At 36.8% G+C, this 23236-nt stretch overlaps 1 protein-coding gene across 3 annotated transcripts in view; it reads left to right on the forward strand.

Annotated features, from left to right (window-relative positions):
- The window catches only part of PLD1 (phospholipase D1), a 224071-nt gene that overhangs the window by 195243 nt on the left and 5592 nt on the right, over window positions 1-23236 (forward strand). For all 3 annotated transcript variants that reach the window (XM_023213449.2, XM_023213447.1, XM_023213450.1), the window contains 2 exons: window positions 5765-5899; window positions 13810-13963. In XM_023213449.2, the coding sequence (XP_023069217.1) occupies window positions 5765-5899; window positions 13810-13963 (289 nt within the window). The remainder of the gene's footprint in view (window positions 1-5764; window positions 5900-13809; window positions 13964-23236) is intronic.

Consider the following 23236-nt stretch of genomic DNA (forward strand, 5'->3'; position numbering starts at 1 on the left):
CCAGATGTTGTAATAATTTTACTTTCTTTGCTTTATCATTCTCTCTTAATAGAAAGATACATTGATCTTTTGGAATAAGTTGCAGCCATAATACCAATTTCCCCCTAAATATGTATGTGTGTTTCTGAGAAAACAAGGACATTCTCTTAAGCAAGTATAGTTCAATTATCAAAATAAATGAACATTGATATAATACTGTTATCAGTTTATAGAACTTATTGAAATTTTGCCAGTTGTCTTAAGAATGTTCTTCATAGCAAAAGAGGGAAGAAGCCTTTTTCCTAGGCGAGAATTCAGTTCACAATCATTTGTGACATTAAGTTGTCATGTGTCTTTATTTTTCTTTAATCTGAAATTATCTTTCAAGAGCTTTCATGATCTTGGTGTTTTTGAAGAGTACAGGCCAGTTGCTCTGTAGATTGTCCCTCAATTTGGGTACATCTGTTGTTTTCTCGTGATTAGATTTAGGTTATGCTTTTTTGGAGCAGTATCACAGAAGTGAGGTTGCATTCTTACTGTAACATAGCAGGAACAACCTTACTGGTTATATTAACTTTGATCACTTAGTGAAGGTGGTGTCTGCCAGAATTCTCCACTATTTTCCCCTTCATAATTAATAGTATTTTGTAGGAAAACACTTTAGGTGTATATAAATATCCTGCTTCTTATCAACCATTGACCTCCTGGTTTTAGCATACGTTAATCATTCTCTGAACCAATTATCGTGATAGTTACCAAATGCTGACTTTCTGATTCCATCATTTTTTCCTACATTTATTAGTTTCTTTTAAATTAATTGGTTGGAATTTTACTGTAGGGAAAGTTTTCCCTTTTTCTCCATTTATGTACTTATATTAGTATGAATTTACAGCTTCTTTTATTCAATGAGTTAAGATCTTGGAGTTCAGCTTGCCCAGGTTTGGCCAATGAGGGCCTTTTAAAGGTGGCTTGAACATGTCCCCAATAATCGTCATCTTCTACTGGCACAACAAGGTGTCCCAGACTCATATATTCCCAACACTAGCCCTGCAATCAGCCATTTCTCCAAGGAACCTAGGTTTTTTAAGTGAAAAATTGTATTTATAAAGCAAAATCTGGGTGCTAGATGCGATCATTGCTACTAGAATATCACTACTTTGGGCCTCTGTACACACACACAAACCTGTTCTGTCTCTTTCTTGTCATATGGATACCTCCAATTCCAATCCCACAACATAGGATTCCTTCTAGTCATCCCTCTCTTTGTGTTTATACCTCCTTTCTTTCACAGTGAGAAACACAGCTCCCTAATCCGCAGCATATTTATGTATTTCCTCAACCTTACAATACACAGAAAATAATTTTGGGATTGCTGGCCCATACCACTGTGAAAAATGAATCTACTTACTAGAGTTTAACACTTGCTTACAGTGTTTTTTGCCTTTAGCCTAAGGGTGTACGCTCAAATGTCTGTGACCAAAAGTAGTTGGATTATGTTGTTAACTTCATTTGCTTGGATTACGTTATTAACTTCATTTGGTTTGGTTCATTTGCTTTGGTTTATATTACATTTCAGGGTTTTTTAAAATCTCTCATTTTTTTTTTTTGAATGCATGAGCTATGCTTCCAATAGCCAGAGCTATACAAAAAGTATATTTAGATAAATGCCATTCCTCTATACTTTCAGTTTCTACCCCAACCTTTTATCTTTTTCACCCTGTACTCACCCATCCCCTATTGGTAACCAGTTTCATCAGTTTCTAGGTTAATCTTGTGTTTCTTCTTGGAAAAATGCTCAGATAAGTGTATATTTTCTTATTTCTTCAGATCTCTTTCACAAAAAATATACTTTATATTCTCTTGTTCACCTTTTCTTTTCCATTTAACAGAGTATCCTGGAAATCACTCCATATTAATTCACAGAGATCTTCATTTCTTTTTAACACTGCATAGTCTTCCATATGTGGATTTGCCATAGTTTATTCAATCACTTTGTTATGAATGAGCAGTTAGATTAACTTCAACAACAGTTATATGCTTCTGATAGAACTATATACAATGGGTAACTGTGTATATATTAATATATATACATATATACTCTTATTTGTTGGAGGTATATATTTAGAGTAAATTTCTAGAGTGGGATTGCTGGGTCAGGAGGTAAACACATAGGTAGCTGTTAGATATTGCTAAATGACTCTTCAAAATATTTGTACAAATTTGCATTTTTATCACCAGTATATGAGAGAGTCTGGCTTCAACCCATTTTCACTAACAGAATATGTTGTCCTACTTTTTGTTTTTTGCCAGTCTTATTAGATAAGAAATGGTTTCTCAATGTCATTTTTATTTGCATTTCTATCATTATGAGTCAACATGGATATCTTTTTAAATGTACCTTTTGTGTGTGTGAATTGTCTATTCATGTCTTTTGCCCATTTTTCTATTAAGATTTTGATTTTCTTTTCCCTTCAATTATTTATAGTTCTTTATATGTTAGGATTATCACCTCTTTATCTGTGACATATACCGCAAATACTTTCTCCTAATTTGTCTTCTGCCTTTTGTTTTTTGCTGGTGGTGTTTTGTGTTGTTTTTTTTTAATGTAACCAATTTACCAATCTTTTCTTTTCTTTTTTCTTTTTTCTTTTTTTTTTTTTTTTTTTTTTTTGCCTTTGGAGACATACAAAGTCTTTCCTACATTTGAGGTATAGAGGAATTCACGCTTGCTTTCTTCTATCACTTGTCTCATTTGCTTACATTTTTATCTCTGATCCATTTGGAGTTTATTCTTGACACAAAAAATTTTGGAGTTTTATCTTTTTCAGGTGGCTGTGGAACCGTACTAGCACCTTTTATTTGAAAGTCCTCGTCCTTATCATTTGAGCTGTTTCCTTTATCATATACAAAATTTCCTTATGTATTTGCATCTCTTTTTGGACTTTCTATTCCATTCACTGGTTTATCTGTCTATTTATCTGCTAGATCTACATTCTTTTAATTATACAGACTTTATAGTATGTGTTAATATCTGATAGGGCTAATGACTCATAGCTTTTCTCTTCTGTTTTTCTCAATTTATTCTTGCATGTTTATTTTTTCCATACAAACTACAGGTTATCTAACTCCATGAAAACTTGTTGATATTTTTTCCATTACAATACATTATATTACATTACATTAATGTGATCTCATGTAATGTGATGAGATCACATTAAATTTATAAATAACCTGGGAAGAGTTGACATCTTTATAATGGTGAATTGTTCTATCCCAGAACAAGAGCAATCTTTCCATTTGTTCAGGTCTACTCTTGTGTCTTGATAGTGTTTTAACTTTTTCTTTATAAAATTTTTGCACACGAACCATTAAGTTTATCTCTTTTATTTTCTTTGTTGTCATTCTAAATGGGGCTTTGTCTGTGATTATATTCTCTAAATGGTTATTGTTTTGTGTGTATAAAGGCTGTTGATTTCTATATGTTAATTTATATCCTGTTATTATATTTAATATTTTTATTATTTGATATAATTTTATTACTGATTCTTCAGTTATGTTTTCATAGTATCTGCAAGTGGGGATGACTTTACATTTTATATGATTTCTCTTACACAACTGTATTGGCTGATACTTCCAAGGCAATGCTAAATAGTATTGAAATTATTATACACACATATACATATAAATGTATATTACATATATTATATATTTTTTCAGCATGTTAAGAAAGTATTCATCATTTCCTACTTTCTTCATTGCTTTTATCAGGAGTGGATACTGAATTGTGTCAAAAGCTTTCCAGCATCTGTTAAGATAATTATTTTTCTCCCTAGATTGGTCAATTTAATGTCTAATAATGGATTTCCTTATATTGAGCAGACTTGCATCCTGGAATACATCTCACTTGGTCATGGTGTATTATTTTCTTAGTGTATACTAATCTTAAATAATTATCAAAGCTCTATGGCAGTGTCATTCAAAAACAATATCCCCTAGGGAACTTACTGAATTGATTTCTGCTGAATCAGAATTCTGGGAATAGTCGCAGGAATCTGCTTTTAACAAGTTCCATAGAGGTGGTCTTCATGCACTGTGAGAACCACTGGTCTACTATATTGTTCAATGTGAATTTTAATGGAAATTACTGTAAAAAAAATACTTACTTTAGCAAAGGACTTGCTCCATGATTCCTTTGAAAAGCTGCTTTGTATCTTAAACTTATAAATTCTAGATCATGATCCAGCGGTAGGAGAGTAGATGATACAGAGAAATTAAAAGGTAAAATATTTTTTAGTTTCAGCTGGCACCTGAATATTCATTTATCCACTCACACATTTATTCAGCTTTTTTTTTTTTAAGCACTGTGAATGGATGAGAATACCAAGATGTGTAAGATCCAGTTCCTGTATAACAGTAGAATAAATTGAGGATTATATAAATATTTGTAAGAGACTAGGCATTATGTTAGAAATGTTATCCAGGAATTCTATAGGCCTGAGGGGCTTAAAAAAGAAAATGGATCAGAAAATACTTAAAAAAGGAGGTGATTCTTCAGATGAAGCATCTTTCCAATATAACATTAACAAATAGGGGAATAAATTGATTGCAAAAATCTCATTTACATGAAACTTTTTAGAAATGCGTCTCTTACACACGATGCACTAGTATACCAACATTTCAACTCTCATCAAACACAGCTATACAACATCACTCATATGTATATGAGGGGAAAGCTATCTCTAAATGCAGGCATCTCTGTACATAACCTATGAATGGATTTCTTTCCAAGATACCCAAACTTAATAGAAACACTGAATAGTATCAGTAGCAAAATAGAAACCATCAGTAATAAATGGAAACTTCAGTAAATGGGAGATGAGCTGTCACCTTTCTATTAGTATGCTTCGAATTCTCTTAAAGACAAAAAAAAGTATGCTCTCTTGATATTAGAATTTGTGATGGTTTGGTTCCACTCCATTTATTCTTGGTATCAGACTTTGCTTATCCAAGACAACTGCTGTGTGGGAGAAAGACCGTAAAATCCTGTGACTAACACTCACACCAGGGGTCATGAGTATGAGCTGGCTTAGTATGGAATGCATTTCTTCTCATCATGTGAATGGCCCCCACGTGATGAGATGGAGGGCAATAGTTTAAAGTACAAACCTGGTGCTGCTTGCTCTGAAGAAAATTCTAAGTCTAATAATGTAGTAAGGATTCTTCTATTTCCTAATTTTAATGATCTAAAGAGAGGAGTGGTTTTTCATTGCCAATATTTTTATTTACCCAAAGTCTGCAGAATTCAACTGATGCTTCATGCTGAATGTGCTACAAATGATGTAGCATCAGGTGGTTTGGCACACACCTTGCATCTGATTCAAACTGCAGCAAGTGTCAAGCAGGATAGAAGCAAATGTCACACCGAAGTCTTGGTTAATCTATTCTGGCTCAGCGTTCACCATCACTCTTCAGTAGTTAGCTCATCAAATCATTGAAATAAAATGTTCATATTCGAATAGCTTTTTGGATTACCTTAGCAAAGGGAAGACAGAAAACACTTCAAATAAAAAAAAAATATATATATATATAGCCATTCAGATTGACAATATGAAATTCAGATACCAAAAATAAATCCTGGATGAATTCTGAAATAGAAAAAATATACATATAATATACAATCTATTTTGAACAATCTAAGTAGTATGTTTTGAGAAACAATAAGATTTTGTGTATATTTATTGAGCTTGGTCACATTAATTTTAATAATTTCTTTTTAAATTTGCAGTTGGCAATCAGTGGATAAATTACATATCATTCTGTGGTCTTAGAACACATGCAGAGCTCGAAAGAAACCTAGTTACTGAGCTTATCTATGTCCACAGCAAGTTGTTAATTGCTGATGATAACACTGTTATTATTGGTAAGTACAGTATATGGTCTATTATTGTATTCCTTGCCAGTTGACTTACCCCATGCAAAAATGTTTGCTGCTATTACTCCTAAGCTTCCTTTGCATTTGAAAGAGACAGTAACACCATATCTAAAACATTTCTGAAGCTATCCTTTTCTCTTATGTCCTTTCTAACCCATCTGTTGAAATTGTTATAGATACAGAATAGGTGTATATATTCGTGGGGTACATACGACGTTTTGATACAGTCATACAATGTGTAACAATCACATCAGGGTAATTGCGGTACCCATCACTTCAAGCATTTATCATCTCTTTGTGGACTAAACTATTTTTATTTATGAAGAATCAGAGGTACAGAGCAATTAAAGGGACTTCGTGAAAATTGCAGCATCCAGGGGCAGCTGTTTAACCCAGCAGTCCAATAATGTGCCAGATTTCACTAATTCTTTATTACTCCCTTATTTTTTTTAATTTTTAAAGCTATTTTTGAGATGGGAGTCTCGCTGTGTTTCCCAGGCTGGTCTCAAATGATTCTTCTACCTCAGCCTCCCGTGTGCTGGGATTATAGGCCTGAGCCACCACACCTGGCTATCCCCTTATTTTTATTTCCAATCCAAGTGCCCAGATTTCAGGGATTGGTGGGGGATAAATGAGGAGGGAAAGTGTATCTTAAGTGAGTACCTTGTGGTAATTCGTATGTGTTTACACCACGTCCACCTAACCATTACCACAGATCTGAAGTTGTACAAAAGTTGAAATCAGAAAGATGGTAAAGTATTGCTGCCTCTATGCATGCCATTAGTTTTCCTAACATGTATGTTTTGCATGTCATTAATTAGGAAGTAGAGCAGTCCAACTTTGTTGATGTGCGTGGGTGAAGTGGGTATGTGTACTAATGATAGGATGTAGCCCTACACTAAGGTCTGCAGTCTTTTCTTGTCAAGGATACACAAAGGATTTTTCCAAAGGTCTCTTCCTACTGACAGATTCAGGAGAGTTACTCTCCTAAATAACTTGTACATTCTACCTAAATTAGATTAGCTTGATCAGAGAGGTAGATGTTCAGCTTCCTTCTTTTATACACACAGAAAGCTTCATTCTTCCATCATTGAATTATTTTGACTTCTAATATTAATATTGCATAAAATGCATATTGGAAGTCCAGGATGACAGAGTATAAATAATCAATGAGATAAATGAGGTAACCAGTGTGGGGCATGTTATTTAGGGAGATGACCAACCAGATAAATGAGGTAACCAGTGAGGGGCATGTTATTTAGAGAGATGATGTCTTCCACTAATGGGAATTCTGCTCATCTGTTTCAAATAAAATCTAGTTTATCAGCTAGAATAAGATACTTTCCTATTATTCAAGAAACTAAATGTCATGGAATATTTTGAAAATTTTGGACAATAAATATGCTTTCTATTCGCCACCGAGAAAAGGAAAAATACCTCATATCTGAGAATAGTAAGACTGTCTTATCTGGAACATGATTTGAAGAGAAAAGAAACAGTTCTAAAGCCAGAAACGGTGTAAACCACAGTATGGCGAGATACATACACACCACACACACACACACATACTTTTAATATTTGTATAGCACATTAAAAAATATTGTTCTTTTATCTCCTGGTCTATAGGGATAAAAGCTCTTTAGGAGTATTTTCTTCCCCCACTTGCAGTAATACACAAGATTTCATTTATTTCTCCTGAGCTCCTCTGACTTGCTCTTCAAAAGCAAACCTCAGAATATTTTTGAATTAAATTTGACAATGACAGTAAGAAATAAAAACTATTGATGTCTCCTGAAATGGAAAAATGAAAATAAACAAAGCCACATATTTCTTCACCAAGATTTCAGAAGCCTTGAAGTAAAAACTGACAGATGTTTATTTTTTTGAAAGATCATTTTGATTTTCAGCCTCGTTTACTTTACATGAAGTATAAATACAAATTAGTTTTCAGTAACAGAGCTAACAGTTAAATAAATTTGTTGAGGTTTTTAATTGACTTATTTTCTGGAAAAGTCTCTAAACCCTCAAAGACTCCAACTTATTTTGTTTAGCAATACTTTATCAATTTTGCACACAATTCTTACACATTCTCTTGAAATTGAGGACGTGGCCCTGGGAGTCTAAAGAGGTCTTACTTGCTAGTCCTTGGAGGCTGGATTCCTTTTTTCCTTCCCCAACTGCCTTAGAGAATCGATTTCTCCCAAGGAAAAAAATCCAAAGTTTCTTTTGTTCTTTTTATCTTGGTGGAAACTCAAGAATAAGCAGGTTTATTGTTACTTTTCTAACACATTCACCCTATTTAAGTTCCTAACACAGAAAACAGTATTTAAAATTCTCAGAGAGGAGTTTGAGAAGTTAGTTTGAGAATATTTTACAGGTGTTAAGCAAGTATTTAAACATTTAAAGGAGATTTAAGTAATGTATGATTAATTTTTCTTCCATGGCAAACTTATGCCAGAAAGATTGAGTAGCTGACATAAGAAAAATGACCGTTTATCTTCATTTTACTCCTCATGAGGAAATATTTGTTTTCTCACACTGAAGATCGCTTTTGTGCATAGCTTTAATTGCCTGTGGCCCTGGGTAACCCTGCTGGTCATGAAATCTGTGACCAACTCCAGTTTTCTTACCCATCTTAATTTTAGCCTTTAACCAGACACACATTTATTTGGTTTCCTAAACAAAGCCAAGCTACCCTTCAAGTAAATTTTAAGCCTATCCTGATGACTAAGTGAAATGGTTGTTTTTAATGTTCACTAACCTGCTGCAGAGCGCAATAGAGAGATGCGAAACGTGAATAAAACAGCGCCACTGCCCTCCCAGAGATCACGGGCTGGAGGAGAGGCCACTATTCCTTCCACATGAGAACAGAAACACTAGAATGGACGTGGCCGAACCGGAACAAGAAGGTTCAGGGGCAATCAACAAGTATGAGTAGGAGGAGAAACTAAGTCGAGGTCATGAGTCTCAGGATTTAAAGGGCAGGCTTCACTGTGGCAGATGAGAGTCTGGAATTGAAGGGCTGCCCCAGTAAAGAGGGGGATATTCCCTCATGTCTGCTTTACTTTTAAATGGATCAAAACAAAAATATGAATTGACGATGGATACAGGGATGAAGTGGTATACCAATGCCTGGTTCTTATTTTTAGAAATTATGATCTAGTTGGTCTGGTTTGGGGCCAGGCATCTGGGTTTTTTTGGTTTGGTTTTTGGCATCGGTATTTTTAAAAAAGTTTCCTTGTTAGCCTTCCTAGGTAATGCTCATGTGTGGTAAGAGCTGAGAACCTCTGACCTGGAGGCAAAGGAAATACCAGTAGGTAGAGAAGACAGAATCGCCCAGTGTGCCCAATAGAAGAACCAGTTTTCCTTTAAAACAAACTAAAACAGGGTAGAGTTGGTGCGTTCGTTTTCCATTACTGCTGTAACAAATGACCACAAACTTAGTAGCTTAAAACAATACAAATTTATTATCTGACACTTCAGTAGGTTAGGTTTAGTAGGTTTAGTCTTGTGAGTCCCACAGGACTAAAATCAGAGTGTGAGCAGGGCTGTTGCATTCTTTTAGAGGCCGTTAGGGAGAGTCCATTTCCTTGCATCTAGAGGCTGCCCACATTCCTTGACTCATGGCCCCTTCTTCTACCTTTAAAGTCAGCAACATTCTATCTCTGAAAAACCCCCAAAAGTCTCAACCCATTCTTCTGTAATCATAACTCAGTCTGATTCCCTTTGACTTTTACAGACCTTATGATTGTATTGGGTCCACCTGCATAATCCAGGCTACTCACCCTATTTTTAAAGTTAGCTGATTAGCAACCTTAATTCCATGTGCAGCCTTAGCTCCCCTTTGCCGTTGAACGTATATTCACACTTTTTGGAGATTTGAACATAGACATTTTGGAGAGCTGCTATTCTGCATACCACACAAGGATTCATAATTTCTGAGTGAGACACACAAAACAAGTACAAACCACAAAGGAAAGGAAAGATAAATCCAACTGCATTAAAATTCAGAAATTTCTTCATTAAAAGTACTGTAAAGAGAATAAAAAGATAAACCACAAACTGAAATAAGATATTTGCAACCCATTTAATATACAGAGCACATAAAAAACTCCTATAAATCAATAAGAAAAAACAAATGTCCAAAGAAAAATGGGCAAAGCAATTGTATAGGAACTTCACCAAAAAGAACATACCCAAGCCTCATAAGCATATGAAAAAATGTTCCTTCTCATTAACATGAGACAAATAAGAGTTTTTAAAAATACCAGACTGGCAAACATTTAAAAGTTGGGCAATCTGAGTATTGGCATGGCTGTGGAGCAATACAGACTCCCCTCCACGGCTACTGGGAGTGTAACTTGGAAAACATTCTGGCGTTACCTAGTAAAGTCATACACCCTGCAGCTTAGCAACCCACGCCTACATACGGAGCCTAGGAAACTCACACATGTCTGTACCAAGAAACAAATACACAACTATGTACAGCAGAATTGTGCATCACAGCAAAACTCTGGAAGCAACCCAAACATCCATCAATAGCAGAATAAATAAAGAAATCCCTAGTATGTTCATTCAAGGAAAAGAAATGCATTACAATTATGTACAGATAAATCTCAAAGACATAATACTGAATGGAAGAAGCAAATCTCAAAGGACTATCCGCTATATGATTCCATTTATATAAATTAAAGACAAGTCAGAAATAAACTCTTCCTTTTGTTGTTTAGGGAAACATTCAGAGCATGATGAATACAAAATTAAACATCAAGTCTTCCTCTTGGGGAGGGAAGAGTATGCATGGGAAGGTGCACAAAGCCTTCTGGGATGTGGTAATACTGTTTTTGGCCTGGGTAATAAATTCAGTGATGACTATTTTATTATTGCTTAAGTTTTACACACATGTTTTCATATAGCCTTTTGTATTTTGCCGTATTTCACAATTTTTAGACTGTTTTCTAATAGCAGACTCAGAATAGGTCATATAAACAACAAGGATGTTTATAGAGTAAAAGATCAAAACTCCCCTTATTTTCTTCTCTCTCTTCACTGAAAAGCACCTACTATTGTTAACAGTTCAGTGTGTATCTTTCTAGATCTCTTGTTCTGTCTTCTTCCTCGTATGTTATGTAAACATAGGGTAATACTACAACTGTTGTTCTGAATTTGATTATCAGAATACAGGAACGAATGGAGGGAGCGTTTACATCCATCATAGCTTATTATATCTAATTTATTCATTCATCTAAAAATTTTTCTCATTTCTTTCTTCATATGCCTATTAAATAGTAGCCAACACACTTATTTAATGTGGTGAAGAGTCAGTGCTCTGGGTAACTCCATTTTGGCCCTTAAAATACAAGAACCACACCCTCTGTCTAATAATCCCAGCTCAGAACGCTGGGAATGTATTCCTCCCCGCGGGAGTGTGGGGGCCCACCGTGGTGGGAGAGGAATGGGGGCGGGTGGGAGAGTATGTGTGTGGAGGGAGCTCTCCAGGCTGGCTCCCATCCTGGGTTCTCCTGACCCTAAACAAAGCAGTGATGTCAGTTCAGTCCAGCAGTCCCCGCCTGACAGTGGCCTCTGCTGGCTCCAGGGGCACAGTGAAAGTCCTAAAGTAACACTATGGGGTTCCTACAGTTCACACATGGGGCGATTAAGCCAGAGAGGAGGCTTCTTTAAACAAATGCTACGTTCCATCAAATGGTCAGTTCCTATGGCAGCGTTCTCCGGTACAGATATTACAGAGTTAACAAGGATCTGATGATAATGCCAGTAATAATTAACATTTGTAGAGCAGCTTATAAATCATTAAGTGCTTTCACATGGTCTTACTTAATTCCCACAACAACCTTACAAGGTCTATATTATTCTCTGAATTTATGAAAGATTATGTTAAAGCTGAGAAAGATTAAGTGAATTGCCCAAATTAATGTTGGGTCAACTGTCAAGCTCAAAGATATAACTGCAAATTTTATAGCGTAACCACGATGTAAGTATATGTATAAAGGATGATTTGTTGCTAACAAAACAAAGTGTTTCAAAGGTTCCCACTTTTCAGCACTCCAGTAGCATTCTCACATTTCTGTAGGGTGCTCAATCCTTTCTCTGTTACCCAGGGCACCATGGGGCACCACTCACATCCATAGTCATCATAGCTTTATGTATTAACTACATGACAATATTCTGGCAAAAGGCAGTAAAGTCTCTTCAGGAAAGGGCAGCTTGTCTCATTCATCTCACCATTTGAGCTCTGGCAGGGCTGCTGTCACCTTATAGCTCTGGCTGCTCCAGTGAGAGGGCCTCCGGGATGCCTGTCCAACCTGACCCATCTGCTCCACGTCTGAAGAAGCAGTGGAGTTGTTGCAGCTAGAGCAAGAGGAACAAGAATAGTCAGTTAGGCCCTTTCTGTAGTTTGTAGGACACCTCAAGGATTCAAACATGTGAATCTGCAGAGATTAATGCAAAAAAAAAAAAAAAATGTGATGAGGTTCCTGAATACACAGCAGAGGACTGCAGAAAGTACAGGTTGAACTAATAGCAAAATATTTGCCCTTCACATGTGAAAGTCAATGTTCTCAGCTCATTTGGAATTAAAAATAAAATGGATTCCTCAAATGAACAAGGTATTGAGCTAATAAAGAGAATTAATAATTTTAAAAAATAGAATGGAGGAAAACTGATACAGAAGCTATTGGCATGCTACACAAGTGAGGGAGGCAAGAAAGCAGAAAGCCCAAAGCCACAAAAGACAATCTGTATTTGAGATTATACTCTATTGATTATGAAGGTACTCTTGAGTTTTGACATTCACAGTTATGTGACTATGAGTTAAAGTCTGCAGAGAGCCTGATTCTTAACTCCAAAAGCAAAGCCATCTTTCCTACTGAACTGGTAGGCATGCCTTTTTTCAAGTGCTTGATGATTATATCAGTTAGAATCTTTTGTGCCACAAGGTAGAAAACTCAACTAGAAAAAAACAAAAAAAGAAAAAACTTAACTAGAAGTGTGTGAAACAATAAGGAACAATGTACAAAATAAATTATTTCACATAACAGAAGGTAAGAATATTCAAAGGTTGGCTAACTGAATGACTTAAAGACCCAGAATCTTTCTTCTTTTTTAATTTTTGTTTTTATGTTTGTTTAGAGATGAAGTCTTGCTCTTTTGCCCAGGCTGAAGTGCAGTGGTGCATTTATAGCCCACTGCAGACTTCAATTCCTAGAAGTAAGCAATCCTCCTGCCTCAGCATTCAGAGAAGCTGGGACTACAGACACGCATCACTCAGGCACTGACCACGCTCACCTAATTTTTAAAAACTTTTTGTAGAGACCAGGTCTCGCTATGTTGTCCAGGCTGGTCTTAAACTCCTGGCTTTAAGCGATCCTCCTGCTTTGGCCTCTCAAAGAGCTGGGATTTCAGACATGAGCCACCATGACTGGCTCTTTTTTCTGCTTAGCATTTTTTTTTAAAGCTTTATTGTTTGTTCTCTAGTGGTTGTAAAATGACTGCAGCAGCTCCTGGAATCATGTCTTCTTCCAACCCTTCAAGCCAAAATATCCAAAGGATGGAAGAGACAGAATCCATTTTTTGTGTGTTTATACAAAGAGGAAACTCTTTCTCAGAAGCTTTCCTTCATGTCACATTGGCCAGCACCATGTCAAGAGCCATTTCTAAGCCAGTCACTAATAAAAATAATGAAATTACCACGGCTGGCTTAGACTGATTAAGATTCACCCCTGGGTGAGGGAGGGCCCCACCTCCCTAAAAACACATCTTCCCTTGATAACCTGGACAAAATTACGGTTTTGTTAGCAAGGACCAATTGAGTGGGGAGAGCAACCAACAGTGTCTGCGAGGTCAGGAAGGTTGTTCAGCTTCGCTGTTTCTCCTTACAGGCTCTGCCAACATAAATGACCGGAGTATGCTGGGAAAGCGTGACAGTGAAATGGCTGTCATTGTGCAAGATACAGAAACTGTTCCTTCAGTAATGGATGGAGAAGAGTACCAAGCTGGCCGGTTTGCCCAAGGACTTCGGCTACAGTGCTTTAGGTCAGTCTGCCAAAGTCTGTCTCTCTGATGCATTTCCACTGCATCAGTGGACCCAGCCCTGAACTCTGGCCCTGAGCACACGGGTCATCCTAGGTTCTTCTTCGTCTAAAACAGTGTGTCTCAGAATATAGGATATGTACCACCAGTAGTGTGAGAAATGACTTTAGGTGGTACATGAATAGTTTTTATTTTAATAGCTTTTTATTACTGTCACGTGCAGTAGAAAAAACTGCAGTGGTGGTGCACTTACAGCTCATTGCATCCTTGAATTCCTAGGCTCAAACAATCCTCCTGCCTCAGCATTCCAAGTAGCTGGGACTACAGGCACGCGTCACCACACCCAGCTAAGTTTTTTAAAATTTTTGTAGATATCGTGTCTCGCTGTGTTGCCCAGGCTGGTCTCAAACTCCTGGCTTTAAGCGACCCTCTTGCCTTGGCCTCTCAAAGCACTGGGATTACAGACGTGAGCCAATTAAATACTAGTCCTTAACTGATTTAGGACCAGACCAGGTCAAACCCTCCAGCTTCCATTTAAGTTTTTAAAATCAAATTAATTCCAGTAATACAAGGATATAATAAAAATTATTGAAGGAGTATGCCAGTGACTGCTGGTGTAAAATTTAAATGTGAGAACTTCTGTTTTCAGGTTTAAAATGACTCCAGGTGTCAGACATCCCTGATCTTTGGCAAGAAGATGCTAATTTTAAACTAATCTGTGGTGAAGCAGAGAGAATACTGGGCTAGGAAACTGGACTCGTTTAGGCTGTGTGATCCTAAATAAGTCCATTCAATAAAGTGTTATTTAGAACTTTCTAGGGCTGGGCTGTAGCTGTCCGCGTCGCCTGTTGTCTATTCTCAACAGAGTGGTCCCTCTAGAACCTTCTAGATCATGTTGCTTCTCTGGTCACTATTGTCCAATGGCTTCTTATCTCACAAGGAACAAGTAATATAATCTCATCTCCTTTCACTCTTTCCCTTGCTCCTTACAGACACTCATTTCCCCACTGGCCGTGGAACACCCTAACTACTCTCCCAACTCTAGGCCTTTGCAGGAAGTCCACAGTTTTATGATTCTAGAACTATATTTTCCATGATGCAGTTTTGGTGCAGCCTGTATAGTGGGATGCAGCAGGTGGCCCCGATATAGTTAAGGTCAGGGCTTTATGCTCTTCTGGGAAGGGCACTGCACCGCAGCCTGTTGTTTTCTTTGTGTTAATGCTCCCTTTTGGAAACTGGCTCACTTGCAGATGGGCGCTCAGTGAGCACTTAACTCCCTGCAAAGGCAGAGGCCACTTCCCTCATTCCTACCAGTCCAGACTTTGGCTTCCAAGACCAACATAAGCCTCAGCTGTAGAGACATTCATTCTGCTCTCTCTGTCCAAGTAGCTCAAAAAATCCATCCCTCAAAATCTGTCAATACCTTCTAACAATGTTTACTGCTGTATTTATTGCCTTTGTTACTACTTGTTTTGCCAGTAAGAATATTTTCAAACCATTGATAATTCAATTAGCTTCTAATGTTAATTTGTTTTGTTTAGCAGAGGAGAATTTAAAAATTGGTACCCTGCCAATTAGCCCATTGATTGCCTACTGCAGCATATGTAGAAGACAAATACTTCCTTTTGTAAGCTGGAATGTATGTCATATCTTTTCAGTTCCATGAGAACTTAAGAATTCTCTTTAAAGTCATGAGTTTCTTTTTTTTTTTTTTTTTTTTTTTTTTTTGAGGCGGGGTCTCGCTCTGTCGCCCGGACTGGAGTGCAGTGGCCGGATCTCAGCTCACTGCAAGCTCTGCCTCCCGGGTTTATGCCATTCTCCTGCCTCAGCCTCCGGAGTAGCTGGGACTACAGGCGCCCGCCACCTCGCCCGGCTAGTTTTTGTATTTTTAGTAGAGACGGGGTTTCACCGTGTTAGCCAGGATGGTCTCGATCTCCTGACCTCGTGATCCGCCCGTCTCGGCCTCCCAAAGTGCTGGGATTACAGGCTTGAGCCACCGTGCCCGGCCTATGAGTTTCTTTATAACTTTTTAAATATATAATAATTATAGCAGGTAGAGGTTTTTGATTACAGCACATTTTTATGTACAAATTTGGCAAATACAGAAAACCAGTAAGAAAATTAAATTCCTCTGTAATACTATTACCCTGTGCTAACAGTTTTAACATTTGATTTATGTCATTCTACTTTTTTGTTTATATAGATATTAATATACTGTATTCCTTTTTTAAAACAAAATTAGAATTTTGCAAGCCTACTTTTTTTATTATTTAAACAATGTTTCATACATTTTCCATATCATCGAGTATTCTTCTATAATATGTTAATGGCTACATTATATTTTATTGTATGTGTATGTCATAATTCCTTTAATCCCTCGTTGTTTGGCAGATATTTTTGCTGATATAAAAAAATGGGTATGTTTGTAGATACCTTCTTGTTCACCTTCTTAATTGTCTTCTTTGATCTCTTCTTGTTATATCACTAACAATATTTTAGAGGGCTTATTCCTTCTATCTTGACTGAGTTTATTTAATCTTCACCAATTTGTTAGATTTCACATGGAATTTCACCATTTTAATTAACATTTTTTAGAGTAAAAAATGTGTTTATTAGCTATGTATAATTTTTTTCATGAATTGTCTAGCTTATTTGTGTCCTTTGCCCATTATGCTGGAAGGTTTAACTTTCTTTTTTTTATTATTTTTATACAATTAAGGAGTACAGGTACAGTTTTGTTACATGGATATATTGTGTAGGGGTGAAGTCTGGGCTTTTAGCGTAACTATCACTGAAATAGTGTACATTGTACCCATTAGGTAATTTCTCATCCTTCACTCCACCTCCTACCCTCCCACCTTTTGGAGTCTTCAACGTCAGTTATACCACTCTGAATATCCACGTGTATGTACTGTTTAGCTCACACTTATAAGTGAGAACATGCAGTATTTGACTTTCTGTTATTTCATTTAGGATAATGACTTCCAACTCCGTGCATGTTGCTACAAAATACATGATTTCTTTTTTTATTTTTTTCACTCAGTTGCATAAAGTTTTGTTTTTTGTTTTGTTTTGTTTTTTGTTTTTAATACTTTAAGTTCTAGGTACATGTGCACACCGTGCAGGTTTGTTACATATGTATACATGTGCCATGTTGGTGTGCTGTACTCATTAACTCGTCATTTACATTAGGTATATCTTCTAATGCTATCCCTCCCCCCTTCCCCTTCCCCCTCCCCACAACAGGCCCCAGTGTGTGATGTTCCCCTTCCTGTGTCCAAGTGATCTCATTGTTCAGTTCCCACCTATGAGTGAGAACATGTGGTGTTTGGTTTTCTGTTCTTGCGATAGTTTGCCGAGAATGATGGTTTCCAGCTGCATCCATGTCCCTACAAAGGACACGAACTCATCCTTTTTTATGGCTGCATAGTATTCCATGGTGTATATGTGCCACATTTTCTTTTTTTTTTTTTATTATACTTTAAGTTCTAGGGTACATGTGCATAACGTGCAGGTTTGTTACATATGTATACTTGTGCCGTGTTGGTGTGCTGCACCCATCAACTCGTCAGCACCCATCAATTCATCGTTTATATCAGGTATAACTCCCAATGCAATCCCTCCCCCCTCCCCCCCCATGTCATTGTTCAGTTCCCACCTATGAATGAGAACATGCGGTGTTTGGTTTTCTGTTCTTGCGATAGTTTGCTAAGGATGATGGTTTCCACCTGCATCCATGTCCCTACAAAGGACGCAAACTCATCTTTTTTTTATGGCTGCATGGTATTCCATGGTGTATATGTGCCACATTTTCTTAATCCAGTCTGTCACAGATGGACATTTGGGTTGATTCCAAGTCTTTGCTATTGTGAATAGTGCCGCAATAAACATACGTGTGCATGTGTCTTTATAGCAGCATGATTTATAATCCTTTGGGTATATACCCAGTAGTGGGATGGCTGGGTCACATGGTACATCTAGTTCTAGATCCTTGAGGAATTGCCATACTGTTTTCCATAATGGCTGAACTAGTTTACAATCCCACCAACAGTGTAAAAGTGTTCCTATTTCTCCACATTCTCTCCAACACCTGTTGTTTCCTGACTTTTTAATGATTGCCATTCTAACTGGTGTGAGATGGTATCTCATTGTGGTTTTGATTTGCATTTCTCTGATGGCGAGTGATGATGAGCATTTTTTCATGTGTCTTTTGGCTGTATGAATGTCTTCTTTTGAGAAATGTCTGTTCATATCCTTTGCCCACTTTTTGATGGGGTTGTTTGTTTTTTTCTTGTAAATTTGTTTGAGTTCCTTGTAGGTTCTGGATATTAGCCCTTTGTCAGATGAGTAGGTTGCAAAAATTTTCTCCCATTCTGTAGGTTGCCTGTTCACTCTGATGGTAGTTTCTTTTGCTGTGCAGAAGCTCTTTAGTTTAATTAGATCCCATTTGTCAATTTTGGCTTTTGTTGCCATTGCTTTTAGTGTTTTAGACATGAAGTCCTTGTCCATGCCTATGTCCTGAATGATATTACCTAGGTTTTCTTCTAGGGTTTTTATGGTTTTAGGTCTAACATTTAAGTCTCTAATCCATCTTGAATTAATTTTCGTATAAGGAGTAAGGAAAGGATCCAGTTTCAACTTTCTACTTATGGCTAGCCAATTTTCCAAGCACCATTTATTAAATAGGGAATCCTTTCCCCATTTCTTGTTTTTGTCAGGTTTGTCAAAGATCAGATGGCTGTAGATGTGTGGTAACATTTCTGAAGGCTCTGTTCTGTTCCATTGGTCTATATCTCTGTTTTGGTACCAGTACCATGCTGTTTTGGTTACTGTAGTCTTGCAGTATAGTTTGAAGTCAGGTAGCGTGATGCCTCCAGCTTTGTTTTTTGGCTTAGGATTGTCTTGGCAATGCGGGCTCTTTTTTGGTTCCATATGAACTTTAAAGCAGTTTTTTCCAATTCTATGAAGAAAGTTATTGGTAGCTTGGCCGGGCGTGGTGGCTCAAGCCTGTAATCCCAGCACTTTGGGAGGCCGAGTCGGGCGGATCATGAGGTCAGGAGATCGAGACCATCCTGGCTAACACGGTGAAACCCCGTCTCTACTAAAAATACAAAAAACTAGCCGGGCGAGGTGGTGGGCGCCTGTAGTCCCAGCTACTCCGGAGGCTGAGGCAGGAGAATGGCGTAAAACCCGGGAGGCAGAGCTTGCAGTGAGCTGAGATCCGGCCACTGCACTCCAGCCCAGGAGACACAGCAAGACTCCGTCTCAAAAAAAAAAAAAAAAAAAAAAAAAGAAAGTTATTGGTAGCTTAATGGGGATGGCATTGAATCTATAAATTACCTTGGGCAGTATGGCCATTTTCACAATATTGAGTCTTCCTATCCATGAGCATGGTATGTTCTTCCATTTATTTGTGTCCTCTATTATTTCCCTGATCTGTGGTTTGTAGTTCTCCTTGAAGAGGTCCTCTACATCGCTTGTAAGTTGGATTCCTAGGTATTTTATTCTCTTTGAAGCTATTGTGAATGGGAGTTCATTCATGATTTGGCTTTCTGTTTGTCTGTTACTGATGTATAAGAATGCTTGTGATTTTTGCACATTGATTTCGTATCCTGAGACTTTGCTGAAGTTGCTTATCAGCTTAAGGAGATTTTGTGCTGAGACGATGGGGTTTTCTAAACATACAATCATGTCATCTGCAAACAGGGACAATTTGACTTCTTCTTTCCCTAACTGAATACCCTTGATTTCTTTCTCTTGCCTGATTGTCCTAGCCAGAACTGCCAACACTATGTTCAAAATACATGATTTCATTCTTATTTATGGCTGAGTAGTGTTCTATGGTGTGTGTGTACGTATACGTGTGTGTGTTTTCTTTATCTAATTGTCTGCTTAAGGACACTTAGGTTGATTCCAACACTGTGCTATTGTGAATAGTGCTGTGATAAACATACAAGTGCAGGTGTCATTTTTATGACACCTTGTGTAGGTACCCGGTTGTGGGATTGCCATATTGAATGATAGTTCTATATTTAACTCTGAGAAATCTCCATACTGCCTCCCATAGAGGTTATACTAATTTATATTACCACCAACAGTGTATATGCATTCCCTTTTCTCCTCATCCTCACGAACATCTGTTGTTTTTTGACTTTTTAGTAATCGTCATTCTGATTGGTGTGAAATGGTATCTTGTTGTGGTTTTAATTTTCATTTATCTGATAATGAATGATGTTCAGCATTTTTTTATGTTTCTTGGCCGCTTGTATGTCTTCTTTTCAAAAACGTCTTTTCATTGTCTTTTGCCCACTTTTTAATGGGGTTGTTTTTTAACTTCCTTTTAATGATTTATGAGTATTTGAAATATGTGTAGGATGCTTATTCCTTTGTCATATGTGTTGCAAATTTGGTTTGCCTGTTGCCTTTTAGTCATCTTTGGAGAATTTGGGGGAAATTTTTCAATTCTTATTAATCAAATCAATCTGTTTTTTTCTTTTTTGTTCCCACCTGCCTTTTCCTATATGCTTAGAATAGCTTCCTCAGCCTAAGATTAAACATTTACTTGTATCTTCTCCTGGTGCTTGTTTGACTTTACTTTTTACAATTAACATCTGCAGTGTATTTTAGTGTAAGAAGTGAGGTCGAGGTCCTGACTTATTTTCTCAACTAACCAGCTGATCTGGAACCTTATGATATGTAGTAGGATTCTTTGCCTCTGTTATCCACAGTCCACCTTTAAGATACACTGAATCGCAATCTATTCTGGCTTCTTGCTCGTCTCTCTGTTATGCCATATAGAAAGTCTGTTTACTTGCATGCCAGTGTGATACCATGTAATTAATGTGGCTGTGAATTATAACACTACTTTTTGCCATACCACTTCTTCAAATTAGTATTCTTTTTCAAAATAATCTTGGTTATTCATAAACATTGATTCTTCCACATGGACTTTAGAATTTTTTTTTTTTTTTTTTTTTTTTTTTTGAGACAGAGTCTAACTGTGTCACCCAGGCTGGAGTGCAGTGGTGCGATCTCGGTTCACTGCAAGCTCTGCCTCCCAGGTTCACAGCATTCTCCTGCCTAAGCCTCCCCAGTAGCTGGGACTACAGGCGCCCACCACCACACCCGGCTAATTTTTTGTATTTTTAGTAGAGGCGGAGTTTCACTGTGTTAGCCAGGATGGTCTTGATCTCCTGACCTTGTGATCCACCCGCCTGGGCCTCCCAAAGTGCTGGGATTACAGGAGTGAGACACCGCGCCTGGCCCAGAATTGTTTACTCAAGTTCTCTCAAATTTTTATTAGTTTTATAAAATTAGAATTATAGCAGATTTATAGATGAATAAAAAGAATTGACACCTTTATAATATTGAGTCATCTTGTTGAAAAACAAGGAATGGGCTTCAATTTATATGAATATTTTATTGTTCTTCAATAAAGCTTTAGATTTTTATTATTGGTGGGGAGGAAGATTATTCTACAGTAAAGAATTCATTTTTTTAATGCTGATCCTATACTTATGCTAACTTTGTTTCTAGGTGCTTTTTCTTTGCGTCTTTCAAATTGTGTTAAAGAGGCAATTCTTAAACAATTATTTTCACTTTGCCCCAACGGCAATGCAGATAATATATTTAAAAGCACTACAAAAGCGTTCCGTCAATTTTAGCCTCATTTTATTAGGAAATATTCCCAAAGATAAATATTGTGGCCTTGACTACAACCATTTTTTTCACTTAAAAAATGCAATTTCACTCCGTTTTCCATCTGGCCTATTTTAAAATAGAAATAGAGAGACATATTTCAATGTGAAATCAATTCTAAATAGAGACAGGATCAAACATGTACTAAATTTCGCAACTATGAGCTGAACAGTTCAAGTCCTAGAAAATCATCCAAACTTTGCAGATATAACCATCACTCAAGAGAAACCATTGTCCACACAATTAGGCTCAGAATCATTTAAAGTGATAGATATGAGGAATGGAAAGAACAGAAATATTTGTTTGTGGTTTTCCTACTGTCCCACTTTTTTTGATGAATAAGCAAATATTAAATAATTTTCATTAAATACATCAACATAAAATTAAACTAGTTTTCTCTCAAACTTTAGTCCTCAAAAGAACACCCAGAGTACTTCACATTATTTTTACTCTGCATTTAATATAAATTTCTTATAATTAAAATACTGACAGGGAAAATAATATATTGCCTATTTTAGACTTATTTAAATACTTTTTCTACAAACAAACCCTTACCTGATAGTTTGGTGGACACATTGGCTTATCTCTTGCTCTAATTTAAAAGCAAAGTCACAGAAAAACTCTTTCTGCTCAATTTTCAGCTTCTTAAATCTGGCCCAAATCAAAGGTATTATAATAATTGACTTACTGTCATCATTTGTACCATCATTCACATTTGATGCAGTAAAATTTTGCTTTGGGTCTCAATTAGCAGCCAATGTCTATGTGCAAACATCTCTTAAATCTTTTTTTAAAAAAGTTATTCTCACGTAGTCTGAAGGAGGCATTATTTGAAGTGGAAACAGAACTTTGAGGTTATAAAAGTCAAGAATCCTAGAAAGCCTATGGTGCCAGATCCATTAAAAAAAAATTTATATAGTGAAAATAGTGCAGACTAAAACTAAAATGAGTGTCCTTTAGTATCTACAGAATTGTACTTTTTCAGGAGTTGACAATGTTGGAGAACACTGGGAACATATGCATGCTTAATAGTGTATGTTTTGGTACAGCCTTTCTTGCAGTAATTTGCATATTCTCTGACCCAAGAATTTTAATTCTAAAATTTCTTCTAATGAAATAATCACAGAAATGTACAAAATCACATACGATGAATCAACTATGTTCACTGGAACACTGTTTATAATCATGGGAAATTGGAAATTACCCAAAAGTCGGTAATAAAATAATTGGTTCAATAAATTTCACATGATGGGAAACTCTGCAGCCATTAAAATGATAATGCAAATCTACATTTATTTAAATACAAAGAGGGTAACAATATAATGATGTCTAGTTGTTAAATCCGGTGGTCAATTCTTATCTGAATTGGACAGCTCTCCTTGACGTACTTCTTTGTGCGGTTTCAGGATCCCACATCCTCTGGCTTTTCTCCAGCCTCACTGGTTCCTCCTCCTCTCCCTTACTGTTGATGTGCACCCAGTCCTTTTCTCTGTCTGTAATCACTTATTTGGTGAACTCAGAAAAAAAATACAGCCTTTGAGCACATGCGTGACGACAATTTTCAGGTTTATATCTCTA

The sequence above is a fragment of the Piliocolobus tephrosceles genome, chromosome 2, assembly GCF_002776525.5.
Source record: "Piliocolobus tephrosceles isolate RC106 chromosome 2, ASM277652v3, whole genome shotgun sequence".
NCBI lineage: Eukaryota > Metazoa > Chordata > Mammalia > Primates > Cercopithecidae > Piliocolobus > Piliocolobus tephrosceles.